At 54.4% G+C, this 12193-nt stretch overlaps 1 protein-coding gene across 1 annotated transcript in view; it reads right to left on the reverse strand.

The window, feature by feature from the left end:
* Window positions 1-12193, reverse strand: part of TANGO2 (transport and golgi organization 2 homolog) — an 18913-nt gene that overhangs the window by 2001 nt on the left and 4719 nt on the right. Inside the window, exons 2-6 of the mRNA XM_014588566.2 lie at window positions 10679-10798; window positions 8751-8865; window positions 7613-7683; window positions 1368-1521; window positions 127-231 (exon numbers count right to left, since the gene is read on the reverse strand). Coding sequence (XP_014444052.1) covers window positions 127-231; window positions 1368-1521; window positions 7613-7683; window positions 8751-8865; window positions 10679-10790 — 557 coding nt within the window. The 5' untranslated portion in view covers window positions 10791-10798. The remainder of the gene's footprint in view (window positions 1-126; window positions 232-1367; window positions 1522-7612; window positions 7684-8750; window positions 8866-10678; window positions 10799-12193) is intronic.

The raw sequence follows: 12193 nt of genomic DNA on the forward strand, positions 1-12193 counted from the left end.
GAACCGCTCATTTGGCCATGTGGGGTCCAGCTGCCTTACCCTCCGTCCACCAGCGGGCCCTCCTCTCACTCTTTAGGTGAGCCGCGGATGGACGGGTGAGGTGAGGGCAGCCCCAGCCTTGCGTACCTGGTGCCGTAGTCGGGGCAGCGCACGCACACGGCTGCATACTTGCTCAACATGGGCTGCACATACTCCCGGCCCTGGTCCTCGATGGCCGGGTCCGGCAACTGTCTGGAAGCATAGAAGAGGAGTGGCCATCAGTGCCCCTGCGGTCACCCTGCAGCCCCGGGTAGCCAGGTGGCCTTGCCTCTCGTCCTCACGGTCCCCAGGAGCCCACTGGTCCCAGAAGGTGGCGGGAAAAACCACGGGAAGTATTGGTCCACTTTTCTGCTCATGGCCTCATCTCTTTGCCCACTTTGCACTTCCGACTCTGTGACTGAGCCTGGGCCCTATGGCATACCTGCTGCCCCAAGGGGTGCCCTGTAGGCATGTGTTCTTGATAGGAGTCCGCCCATACCATGTGACCAGGCAGCTGCCATCCCCAGCACTAGGCTGTAGGCATCAGCAAAGCAGCCAGGGCTTGTCGCGGGACTGCCCAGGGTGACAGGGACCCAGGGCTGGACTAAGAGCTGAGCTGGGGCTGCCAGGAGGCCCACGGAGGGCTTCCCCAAGGGAGTGTCAAGGCCAAGGCTGAAGGACAATGTCCTATCCCAGTAAGGGTGAGGGTGCAGGTCGTGCGGGCTCCTCTGGGAGGCTATGGGGTAAGCGTGCTGGCCCAGGTGGGAGTAGATGCTGGGCTGTCTGGGCAGGATGGCAGCCAGGGTAGGGTGGGGCTGCCTGTGGGATGCAGGCCAGTTTGGTGAGCACCAGGACCTTGGCTGGGACAACTGGGACCCAGCTGCCCCATGCAGAGGCCTGTGGGGAGGAAGCTGTGGGTGCTCCACTCCCCAGGCAGGTCCTGGGACAGGCATGTCTCAGTCCCATGGTCCCTGAGCATAGACATGCTCCAACCCTGGCTGCTGGCGTCTGCGGTGTGCTGAGCACCTGGAACCTTCCAGAATCTCCCACCAGCCCTCCATGTGCAGAGAAGACCCTGGGAGCCTGTGGTCGCTTGTACGTGACCATAGCCACAGGGTTGGAGCTCTGGGAGCACCAGGTCTCCTAACACTCAGGTCCAGGCTGCCCCACCTCTCCTCATCAAAGGCCCCTGTCGGGAACCCCAACCTGATGTGGCAGGTAGGGTGGGGTGTGGGCAGGGGCCCCGACAGCCCCCTCTGCAGCTGAGGAGCCGGCCTTGGTCTGCTCCGGGGCCTGCCAGGGTAGCAGAGTCCATCTGCCTCTCGCCCCAGCGGGACCTGCCCACTCACGCCTCCTCGTTGTTGAGCACGTCCAGGAGCTGCGCGACGAGGGCATCCTTGGGGAGTGCCTGGCTCCGCTCCACGGCTTCCAGGAACAGCCGCTTCCCGAAGCACAGCTTCCTCCAGGGTGTCTCTAGCAGAGCATTGCTTAGCCCGTAGGTCCCTGTGGGGAAGGGTCAGCCTGGGTTCAGACTCATGCAGAAGCTCTACTGCGAGGTTTCAAGCTAAACTTCCCCAGGCATGGGGTAACAGGTGTACAGCTGGGGATGGTGAAACCAGACCAGACGAAGGCCGAGCTCCTCACGATCACCTATGCTCCAGAACCTTCTCCATACAGACTCCTGACCCATCTGCACAGACAAGGGGGAGATAAAAGCTCAACACAGGGCAAGGGACCCACAGGAGACCTGGAGACAGAGATGGCAGGTGGCCTGGTGAGCAGATTAATAAGGAATAAGTAGGGCCTAAATGGTGGTGTGGCAATAAAACATGATGTGCCATGAGGCTGACCCACCTGGAAAAGTTCCCAGTTCAAGCCTTGAGACCTTCCTGAGTTTACTGGGTATGTGTGTGCCCATGATTGGGGGTTGGCTGGGGCTTGGGAATGGGGGACACTTTCTGTCTGTTTCTCTCTTGCTTATGGAGGAAGTAGATACTTTTTTTTTTTGAAGGGAATAAATGAGGAAAGGAAAGGAGGTACTCAAGATGGAGCCAGATCCCTACCTCACACCATCTCTCTATGCTAGGGCTCAAGTCACCTGATAAGAAGAATCAGCAACCTGAAGCCAGAAGGGCACCTGCCATGACTTATCCTGACTCACAGCCGTGGTTAGTGGACCCCCTCAATATCTGAGCTTCAACAGAGCATGGCCTCCCTCCACACATCCACCAAGATCTTGACTGGGAAATCGGGGGTCTAGTGCAAGTGTTGAGAACCCTTCGGTTTCTCAGAATAAGTTCCAGAGTGGTGACAGAGGCAATGGCTAAGGCAAAAAGGGCTTCTTGTATTCTAAGAGAAGGGCAGGGGCCTAAGTTGGAGAGGCCACTCAAAGCCTCCTGTCTGGAGACCAGGGCAGTAGGGACAGACAGATGTGCTTGGCATCCTCTGCCTGCCAGACTTTCAGGTGAGGATCTCAGTTGGGGGAAGCTTCATGATCTTAAGTTAGACAATGAACTCTTAGATAATACATCAAAAACACAAGCAAGAAAAGAAAAATAACAGCTAAATGGGACTTCACTAAAGTTTAAAGCTGCAAAAGACAGCAACAAGAAACTGAAAACAAACCCTACAGAATGGGACACAATTTTTGTTTTGTTTTGTTTTTTTTTTTTGGAGAGGTTTTCGCTATAGGGAGCGTGCACTCGCCAGACAGACAGAGAGAGACATAGAGACAGAAAGCAAGAAATCATCCCCAGGGTGGATGGTCACACCGCAGTCCCTTCTCCTCCATTTTCCTCTCAGGATCTTGGGCACGCACGCACACGCGCCTGGCGTGAGTTTAAGCCACCGGGTCTGAGACGCGAACCGCGGTCGACTATGTAGGAGTCCAGGGACATAGCCATTACGCTAACTGCTGGTTCCCAACAATTTTTGTGAGTCATATATCTGATAACAGACTTGTAACTAAAATATTTAAAGAACTCCTACATGGCTATTCCTGTGGTTAAGGGAATGGGATCTCACGTGATCAACTACGGATCAAATCACAGCCCTGGCAGCTTGAAAAACGCCCATTGTGTGTGTGTGCTCAAACTCCCGACAAGATGGGGAAGCAGAGGAGGAAGGATTGCGATGTGACCATGGCCCATTGGGAGGTGCCCTTTCTCTCTCACGATCTCTCTGTCTGTTTCCCTCTGGCAATTAAAATAAAAATTTAATAATAAAAAAAGGGAGGGCCCAGCAGGTGACATGGTGGTTAAAGGCGCTGGAATCCCACATGGCTGCCTGTGGTTTGAGTCCCAGACCTGGCGGATTACTTTCTCACTTTCTTTGTCTCTCTGGTCCAACTGAAAAAAATATAGCAATAAGTAAAATGAAATAAAATAACTCTTTAAAATAATAATAAGAAGAAGAACTTTTACATTTCAAAAACACAACACAATCTAAAAATGAGCAAAGGATCTGAATAAACATTTCTCCTAAGAAGATAAACAAAGGTCCAGCAAGAACATAAGAAAGATATTCAATATAATTAGTCACCGGGGAAATGCAAATCGGAACCACAGTAAAATACAGTTCGCACCCACTAGGAGGGCTGTAACCAAAACGGCAATAACCAATAACGGGTTAGATGGTGGCCCATGGGAATCACTGCTCTGAGAGGCTGACCCTCCTGGGAAGCTTCCGACTTTGCATCTGGAGACCAACCAACCTCACTCGCTCTTGGAATAAATAAATAGGCTTAAAAAATAGATAATAACAAGTGTTAGTGAGGATTCAGAAAAATCTGAGAGGCCAACAAGTGGCATGGTGGTTAAGGTGCTGGGTTACCACGTGGCTCACCATGGTTCGAATCCAGGACCCGGGAGTTTGAAAATCATGCTGAACGCACGTGTGTGTGTGTGTGTGTGTGTGTGTGTGTGTGTGCCCAAATGCTAAAAGGAGAAAGGAATGAGGTGTGGCTATCCCCTGGGCAGTGATTTCTCACTTTCCCTCTCTCTGTCTCACTCCAGGGAGCCTGCATGCCCTATGGGGGAAAAAAAAACTAAAAAGAAAATTGAACCCTTACGCAGTGCTCTTAGGAATGTAAAATAGTAAAATGTAGGTGATTTGGCAACCAGTTTGGATATTCTTCAAAAAGTTAAACAGGGACCAGCAGTTAGTGTAATGGCTACGTGGCTGGGCTCTCATGTAGTTGACTGCGGTTCGAGTCCCAGATCCGGTAGCTTAAACTCACGCCGGGTGCATGTGCGTGTGTGCCCCAGATCCCGAGAGGAGAATGGAGGAGAAGGGTTTGCGGCGTGGCCATCCCCTCTGGGGGGTGATTTCTCCCTTTCTGTCTTTCTGTCTCTCTTTGTCTCTGGCGAGCGCACGTGCCCTATAGCAAAAACCTCTCCCCCCCCAAAAAAAAAATAAAAAAGATTATTGTGGGGCCAGCCAGTGGCATGGTGGTTAAGGTGTTGGACTCTCACATGGCTGAGAGCAATTCAAGTACCAGACCTGGGGACTTGCTTTTACATTTTCTCTCTCTCTCTCATCAATTTAATGAGTAATTATAAAGAAAATGAAATAAAAATAATTCTTTTTAAAATTTATTTAATTTGACTTGTTATCATCATTTTTTAATTTAATGATAGGGGGAAGAGAGAGAGTAAGTGAGACAGCAAGCCACCAGATCCAAGACTCAAAACCATGGTCAGCCATGTGGGAGTCTAGCACCTTAACCACCATGCCACCTGTTGGCCCCAGAATTAAATAAAAACAATTCTTAAAAACCCAGAATTATTGTATGATTATTCAGCAAGATTATTCGGAAGTATATACACAAGAACTATCAAAACATGTCCACACAAAAACCTGCAACGAATGTTTATAGCAGCATCAGTCATAACCTTCAAAAGGTGGAGACAACCCACTGTCCACCAGTGGACAGACGGAGAAACAAAATGTATATCCACGTGGTATTACTCAGCCACAAGGAGAAACAAAGTACCGGTGTAGGCTGCAACATGGGGAACACTGAAAACAGTGAGCTCGGGACCAGCAGATGGCATAGTGGTTCCGTCACTGGACTCCCATGCAGTTGACCACAGATGCGCCCTATAGCAAAAACCTCTCAAAAAAAAAAAAAAAAAAAAAGAGACTTTCAGGGGCTGGCAGGTGGTGTGGTGGTTAAGGTGCCGAACTCCTACATGGTTGACTTCAAGTCCCAGACCTGGTGGCTTCCTTTCTCACTTTCTTTCTCTCTCTCTGTTCAAATAAATTAAGTAAATAAATAAAGCTAAATAAAATTTTTAAATTTTTAAAATTGATTTTTGTTATAGGGCACGTGTGCTCGCCAGAAATACAGAGAGACAGGGAGACAGAAAGCGAGAAATCACCCCCCAGGGGGGATGACCACGCCGCAATCCCTTCTCCTTAATTCTCCTTTCAAGATCTTGGGCATGGGGAACCAGCAGTTAGCATAATGGCTATGTCGCTAGACTCCCACAAAGTTGACTGCGGTTCGTGTCCCGGACCCAGTGGCTTAGAACTCACGCTGGGTGCGTGTGCATGCGTGCCCAAGATCCCGAGAGGAGAATGGAGGAGAAGGGACTGCGGCGTGACCATCCCCCCTGGGGGGGTGATTTCTCGCAAGGGAGTCCAGCAACATAGCCATTACTCCAATTGCTGGTCCCAAGCTAAATAAAAATTAAAAAAAATTTTTTTTTTTTTGAAAAAAGAAACTTTCTCCAAAACAATGAATTAGCAGGAAATAAGCATCTCCAGTCGCAGGGGCTTGGGCACTGAGAACTGAGGGCACCTGGGGTGGCTTCCGGCTGCTTCCTCAGGGCCTCTGGGCCAATGTTCAGCCTTGGGGATGTCCCGATGATATGGGGGCTGTCAGGCTGACTACGGGCATGGATGCGCCTCGCCACACACCCCGGCCCCGAGGTGTGCACACTGGGAAGAAGCCGAAGCAAGCAGAAGAGTAAGAACCAGTGGGGACGGGACAGGAAGCCCTTCCCAAGCTCAGGGCCATCTGGGGTCATCCGCCTTTGTCTCTGTTCCTGGCTCTTGGCAGCTTGGCTGGGTCTGTTCAGGGTCCCCACCGCAGTAGGGCCAGGGGTCACGGGGCGGCAGGGGCCCTGCTATCCCTGGTGGCTGGCAGGAGGAGCCCCACATGGAGGACAGGGTGACAGCTGGCAGAGCGCAGGGAGAGAGGACGAGACACACTGAAATCCACCCTCCAGGTGTGAGAGAGAGAGAGAGAGAGACAGACAGACAGACACCGGGGAACTGCCTCCTCCGAGGATCCCGACGGCCCCAGGGCATCCTGGCCTGGACATACTTTCAGCAAAGGGGGCGCTCTGGAGCCGCTGGGCCCACGTGTTGCTAAAATGTCACTGATCAGAGGTAGGAAGCTGGTGGTCAGCCTGGAGGTGAGCTACGCAGGGTCCTCAGGATCCACGACAAGGCCTGCAGTTCTTCCAGTCCCCCTCAACACAGTGGCATGGGGTCACTCAGCTGTCCTGGGGGCTGCTCGCCACCTCCCTCTGGCCCCCTGGGCACTCGGGGAAGGTGTGCCCTGTGTCCTGCAACCCACTGGGTGCCTGGTGCCAAGCACAGAGAGATTCCCGTACCTCGGGGACACAGGGAGGACACTGCAGAGGAGCGCCACCCCACAGAGAAGGGGTATGGATGACGCAGAGGAGGCCGACTCCCCCTGGGGGTTGGAACGCCCTGTGTGAGACCAGGGCGGACACCTGAGAGCCACCAGTGAGGAGCAGCGGGGCAGTGGGCACGGGGGACGGGAGCAGGTCGGGGCCCTGGCTCTGTCCCATGCACCGGGTGTGCCCAGATGACAATGTTAGTGCCATTTCCTGGGAGTGCCCACTCTGTCTTGCCAATGGCCTTGGGATCAGTGTAGACCCCCACCTCTAGAAGGGCTTACAGGGGGTGGGGACAGTGACGTGACACTCTGCCCAGACTGGGGGCAGAGGGCTGGCAGAAGAAGCTTCCGGAAAAGGCAACGCCCGAGGGGAGAGGGGCGGGAGGGCACACCAGCAGACGGTACGTCTGGCAAAGGTGCGGCATGAGGGCAGGGGAGGGCCCGGTCAGCAGCACGGTGTGGACCCCAGGGTGGGCGGACAGAGGGTGAGGACACAGGCCAGGGAACCACTGGGGTAGGCCAGGAGGCGTTTTTGTGCAGGGCTGCAGAATGACATGTTAGAGGTCAGAACAGTGAGGTGGCCAGAACCCCAGACGGTGACAGCCAGGAGACTCCAAGAAGGGACAGACAGGACACGGGCACACAGGGGTGGCACAAGGTGATGCAGGGAGACGGCACAAGGTGATGCAGGGAGAGATGGGGCTGCGAGGTGGGGCTGGGGGCTCCCCCTGGAACTAAGGGTTAAGGCAGGGCGCCCAGAGCAGGCACGGTCTTCCTCACGGTCAGGGCCGCGGGAGGGTGCGAGGGTCTCAGAGCCCTGGGCCCGATAGACAGCAACATGCACGACGCCCCAAACGTACATGATGGGCCCGGCCTCTGCAAAGCACAGAGGGTCCCCCGCATGGGAGCACCCCCCAACTCGGGCTGCCAGGACAGGCTCACCTGGCGTCAGGACGACGGGCTCGGGCTCCCCCCGGTTTCCATAGTAGCAGACCACATCTCCCTTTGCTGTGCTGCGGGTGGAGGGGAGACAAGGTCAGCCGGAGCCACGCGTGCCCGGGCACAGGTGCCGCGTAGCCAACTCACGGTCTGGTCCCCAGTGGCCGGCACAATGACAAAGGCCGCTGCAGCCAGGCCGGGGGCTAATCAGGGTCCCGGCAGTGCTGCTGAGACCTCAGCTCCTGTCCAGCATCTCCGGTACATTCCTGGCTCCTGCAAGGACCAGCCTGGCGGGCAGCAACATCTCCATGGCATGGGCCCTTGGAGACCGCAGGAGGCGACTACTGAGGGGCTGGCCCACCCCAGCAGCATGGGCCCCTCTGTTGGAGGCTTCCGAGCAAGGCGCTAAAGACCACGTTTTCCTGTCCATGAGCTGAGTGTGCATTTTTAAACGGTTCCCAGGCGGCAAAGCCTTTCCGCCAGAACTCAGAGCACCCTTTCTGCAAACCAGCAGGGGATCCCCTGGGGGATCCCGGGGGATCAGCCCTGCACCTGCTACCACCTGACCCTCAGAACACCCAGCCGCTGCCCTGTTGGGCTGTACTGAGGGAGGCGGGTCAACCCAGCAGTCCCTGGGAGCCAGGAGAGACAGTGGCCGCCCTGGGCTGAGCGTTCCCCGACTTCTGGGCTGTAGGAAGGAGAACAGGGTTCGGGGCAGGAGGGAAGGATGCGAGCTTCCCTGAAGGGCGAACCCCACAAAACCTCTGCACTTTCCGTGGCCGTATCTCCAACGTGGAGGACAGCCGGCCCCTCCTGGCGAGGACCGCTAAGGGTTACTGCTGCCTGTGGGAGGGGTGGACACAGCCAGGGTGACCCCCACATGGCTGCCCTTCGCAGCCCTGGTTCTTTCAAGGCAGGGAGCCAGCAGCTCTCACACCATCCCAGGAAGCTCCTTGGCTCCATCTCCTCCCAAGTCTCTGAGTTAGGGATTCCGGGACAGTCCCCAAGACCAAATGCTACTCCTGGGGAGGCTGCTATGGACACCACAGCCCCCCCTAAGCTGTCTGGCAGGACAGAACTCTGCTTCCTATGCCCCCAGGCAGTGCTGGCCACAGCCACCGTCCCCCGTCTGCAGACTCACCTCAGGTCAGCTGCTATGAGGTTGAAGCCATTGTACAGGTGGCCCTCCGTGGAGACCTTCTTCAAATAGGACAAGCTGTCCATGTCGGTGGTCAGAAAATGTGTCACGAGCTCACCTGTGGGCAGGGGACAGACACCCGTGGCAGAGGCGGCAGGGTTGAGATGCCTCTCCATGGGAAGACTGAAGTGGGGCCCCTTGGAAAGACTCAGGAAGATGAGGGGTCCCAGCGGAGCCCCAGCGCCTAGCTGGACACTGCCGAATGTAGCCATGACTCATCAGCCAGGCCACCAGGGCAATCAGCATCGAAAAGTCTGGGTTTGCATTTTGGCTTAAAAAAAATTTTCCCCTTGGGGACTAGCAGATGGCGTAATGGTTACATCGCAGGACTCCTGCAGAGTGGACCATGGTTCAAGTCCCAGATCTGGTGGTTTAAAACTCATGGTGGGCACGGTTTGAGTCCCGGACCTGGTGGCTTGAACTCATGCCGGGTGCATGTGCGTGCATGCCCAGGATCTTTCTGGCAAGCGCATATGCCCTACAGCAAAAACCTCTCCAAAAAAAAAAAATCACGTGGGCACATGTGTGTGTGTGTGTGTCCGTGGGCACATGTGTGTGTGTGTGTGTCCAAGGTCCCAAGAGGAGAATGGAGGAGAAGGGGTTGCCACGTGGCCATCCCCCCTGGGGAGAGATTTCTCACTTTCAGTCTGTCTCTTTCTGTCTCTCCAGCAAGTGCATGCATCCTACAGCAAAAATCCCTTGAAAAAAAGTTTTCTCTTCTGCTATGTGTAGGATACGTTACCCCAAAATTCATGTCTTTTTAAAAATTTTTTAACAGAGAGGTTATTGCTATAGGGCATGTGCGCTTGCTAGAGAGACAGAGAAATACAGAAAGCAAGAAACACCCCCTCCCCCACCCTCGGGGGAATGACCACACCATAATCCCTTCTCTTCCAGCCTCCTCTTGGGATTTTGGGCACACACGCACATGCGCCCTGCGTGAGTTTTGAGCCGTTGGTTCCGGGACTCGAACTGGACTACGTGGGAGTCCAGATAATGATAACAAATAGAAGTAAATAAATAAATAAATATTTTAAAAAATTAATCCATCTGTGGAATTAAGGGGTGAGGACTGTGTGAGGCGGTCAGGATTGGATGACGTCATGGGGGTGAGCCCCCATGACTGAGTCCTGGCGGGTTATAGGGAGAGGGAGAAACCGGAAGGACACACACCAACTCCCACCATGGGATGCTCAGGAAGTGGCAGCGTCCTCACTGACAAGAAAACCCTCACCAGGTGCAGACACTTAACCTCAGACCTCCCAAACCACGAGCTGCAGAAGCCTCTATAGGAGTCACGCAGTGTGGTACTGCTGTCAACAACACCAAAAGGACAGAAACCCCCCACCCTGCCTCTACGGGGAAACCCAGCATGCAGGAAAACCACCTGCAGCGGGGACAGCGTGTGTCTCTGGGGCTGTCCTCTCCAGGAAGGCACTTGCTAACATTTGGCAGGTGAATAAGGACACAGAGATCACAAGTGACACCTTGCAGGGACTGTGGGGTGGAGTGAGCTCTCAGAGGAGCGAGTCTCATCTAGGGATGCAGAGTGGGCCAGGCCCACGGTGATGTGACAAGACGGGGTGCATCTCTCTCCTGTCTCTGCCACACGCCCTTGCAGCAGACCAAGGTGGTATGGGTGGCAAGCTGGAAGAAGGCAGGGCAGCGCGCTGCCACTCGCGCCCAAGCCACACCCCATTCTGACCCCGCCCCACCGCAGCCGCGGACCCTTGGCCCCGCCCCACTTCATCTCGGCCCCGCCCACCCCACCGCATAGCGGCCCACCTAGCCCGGGGGACACGCCCCGCTGTCCCTCAGCCACGCCCCCGACACGCCTCCGACCACACCTCGGGCCGCCCACCACGCCATACCTCGGCCTCGCGCCTCGAGGTCCAGACGCGGCTGCAGGTAGTTGGTGAGCGCCGCCAGCTTACCCCTGGTGGTGATGCCCAGCCACGTGCCTCCTTCTCGGCCTTCCTCCATGTCGAGCCCTGCGGCGGACGGCAGTTATCGCCGGCTGCACCTGCCCTGGGGGGTGCCAGCCTGCTCTGGCCCCTACCTGCGCCTGTCCCCTAGGAGACGAACGCCAGAACCCACAATTGGCCCAGAGGGCCTGGCTATGGGTCAGGTCCTGAAACCACGCGTGGCAAGGAGCCCTGGTGGCTCACGTGGCGGCAAGTGACACTGCCCGCAGGACAAGGGCACTGCTCAGGCCCATCCATGCAAACGCAGAGCGGAGGTGGCCGAAACTTCATCCTAGGGGCTGGGGAAACAGCGCTAGGCTCCAACCCCGTGTCCTGGATGCTCTGCAAAGATTCTGGTCGTCGGGCCAGCAGGCAGCATAGTTTTAAAGGTCCTGGACTCCTACATGGCCACCACGGTTTGAGTCCTGGACCTGGCGGCTTGAAACACGTGTGTGTGTCCAAAATCCCAAGAGGAGAATGGAGGAGAAGGGACCATTCTGTGGCCATCCTCCTGAGAGGTGACTTCTTGCTTTCTGTCTAACCCTCAAGCGCCTGAGCCCTATAGCAAAAATCTCTTTAAAAAAAGACGCTGGTTGTCCCCACTCAGCAGTAGAAGGGGTCCAGCGTGCACCCAGGCCCAGGTCAGGCCACCTTAACAATCAGGCTGCCAGCCCTACAGGAGGTTAGAGAGGCCCTTAGAATCCCAGCAGGTACCTTTCTAGACTAGAGGATGATTTTACCCACGGAGCAGGAAAAATGGCTGTCGTTAACTTGCTATTTTTATAATAATCACTTATAACAGGAAAAAAGATGTAGAGATCAAACAGAATTAGTGAAACTGTACTTACTGCTTCCTTTTGTGGATGGCAGGATCATATATGAAAAGAATTGAGAAACAAAACCATAAAACGATCTACTAAAATTAGTAAAAGCGGGGACACAAGTGGCATGGTGGTTCAGGGTGCAGGACTCCCACATGGCTGACCACAGTTCAAGTCCTAGACCTGGAAGCTTGCTTTCTCACTCCCCCTCCCCTGTCCTTCTCTGTCCAAATTAAGATAAGTAAATAAAGTTAAATAAAATGATTCTTTAAGAGATTAGTAAGCGCTAGCAAAAACTGGAAAATGAACATTTCGATATACCATTTATAATAGCATTAGAAAATACTATGCCTGGTGTCTATGGACTGTCTTAAAACCCACTGTTTCATGCATTTTGTTTATTTTTAGTGATTCTATATGACAGGGTAAATCTGGTCCCTACTGGTTGGGCTGTTACGGAAATTTGCTATTATTTTTTAAAGGTTTTTTTTTTTGCTTTTTTATTTTTTGGAGAGGTTTTTACTATAGGGCACGTGTGCTCACCAGACAGAGAGAGAGACAGAGAGACAGAAAGCGAGAAATCACCCCCCAGGGGGGATGG

Source organism: Tupaia chinensis, unplaced genomic scaffold (genome assembly GCF_000334495.1).
Source record: "Tupaia chinensis unplaced genomic scaffold, TupChi_1.0 Scaffold000287_1, whole genome shotgun sequence".
NCBI lineage: Eukaryota > Metazoa > Chordata > Mammalia > Scandentia > Tupaiidae > Tupaia > Tupaia belangeri.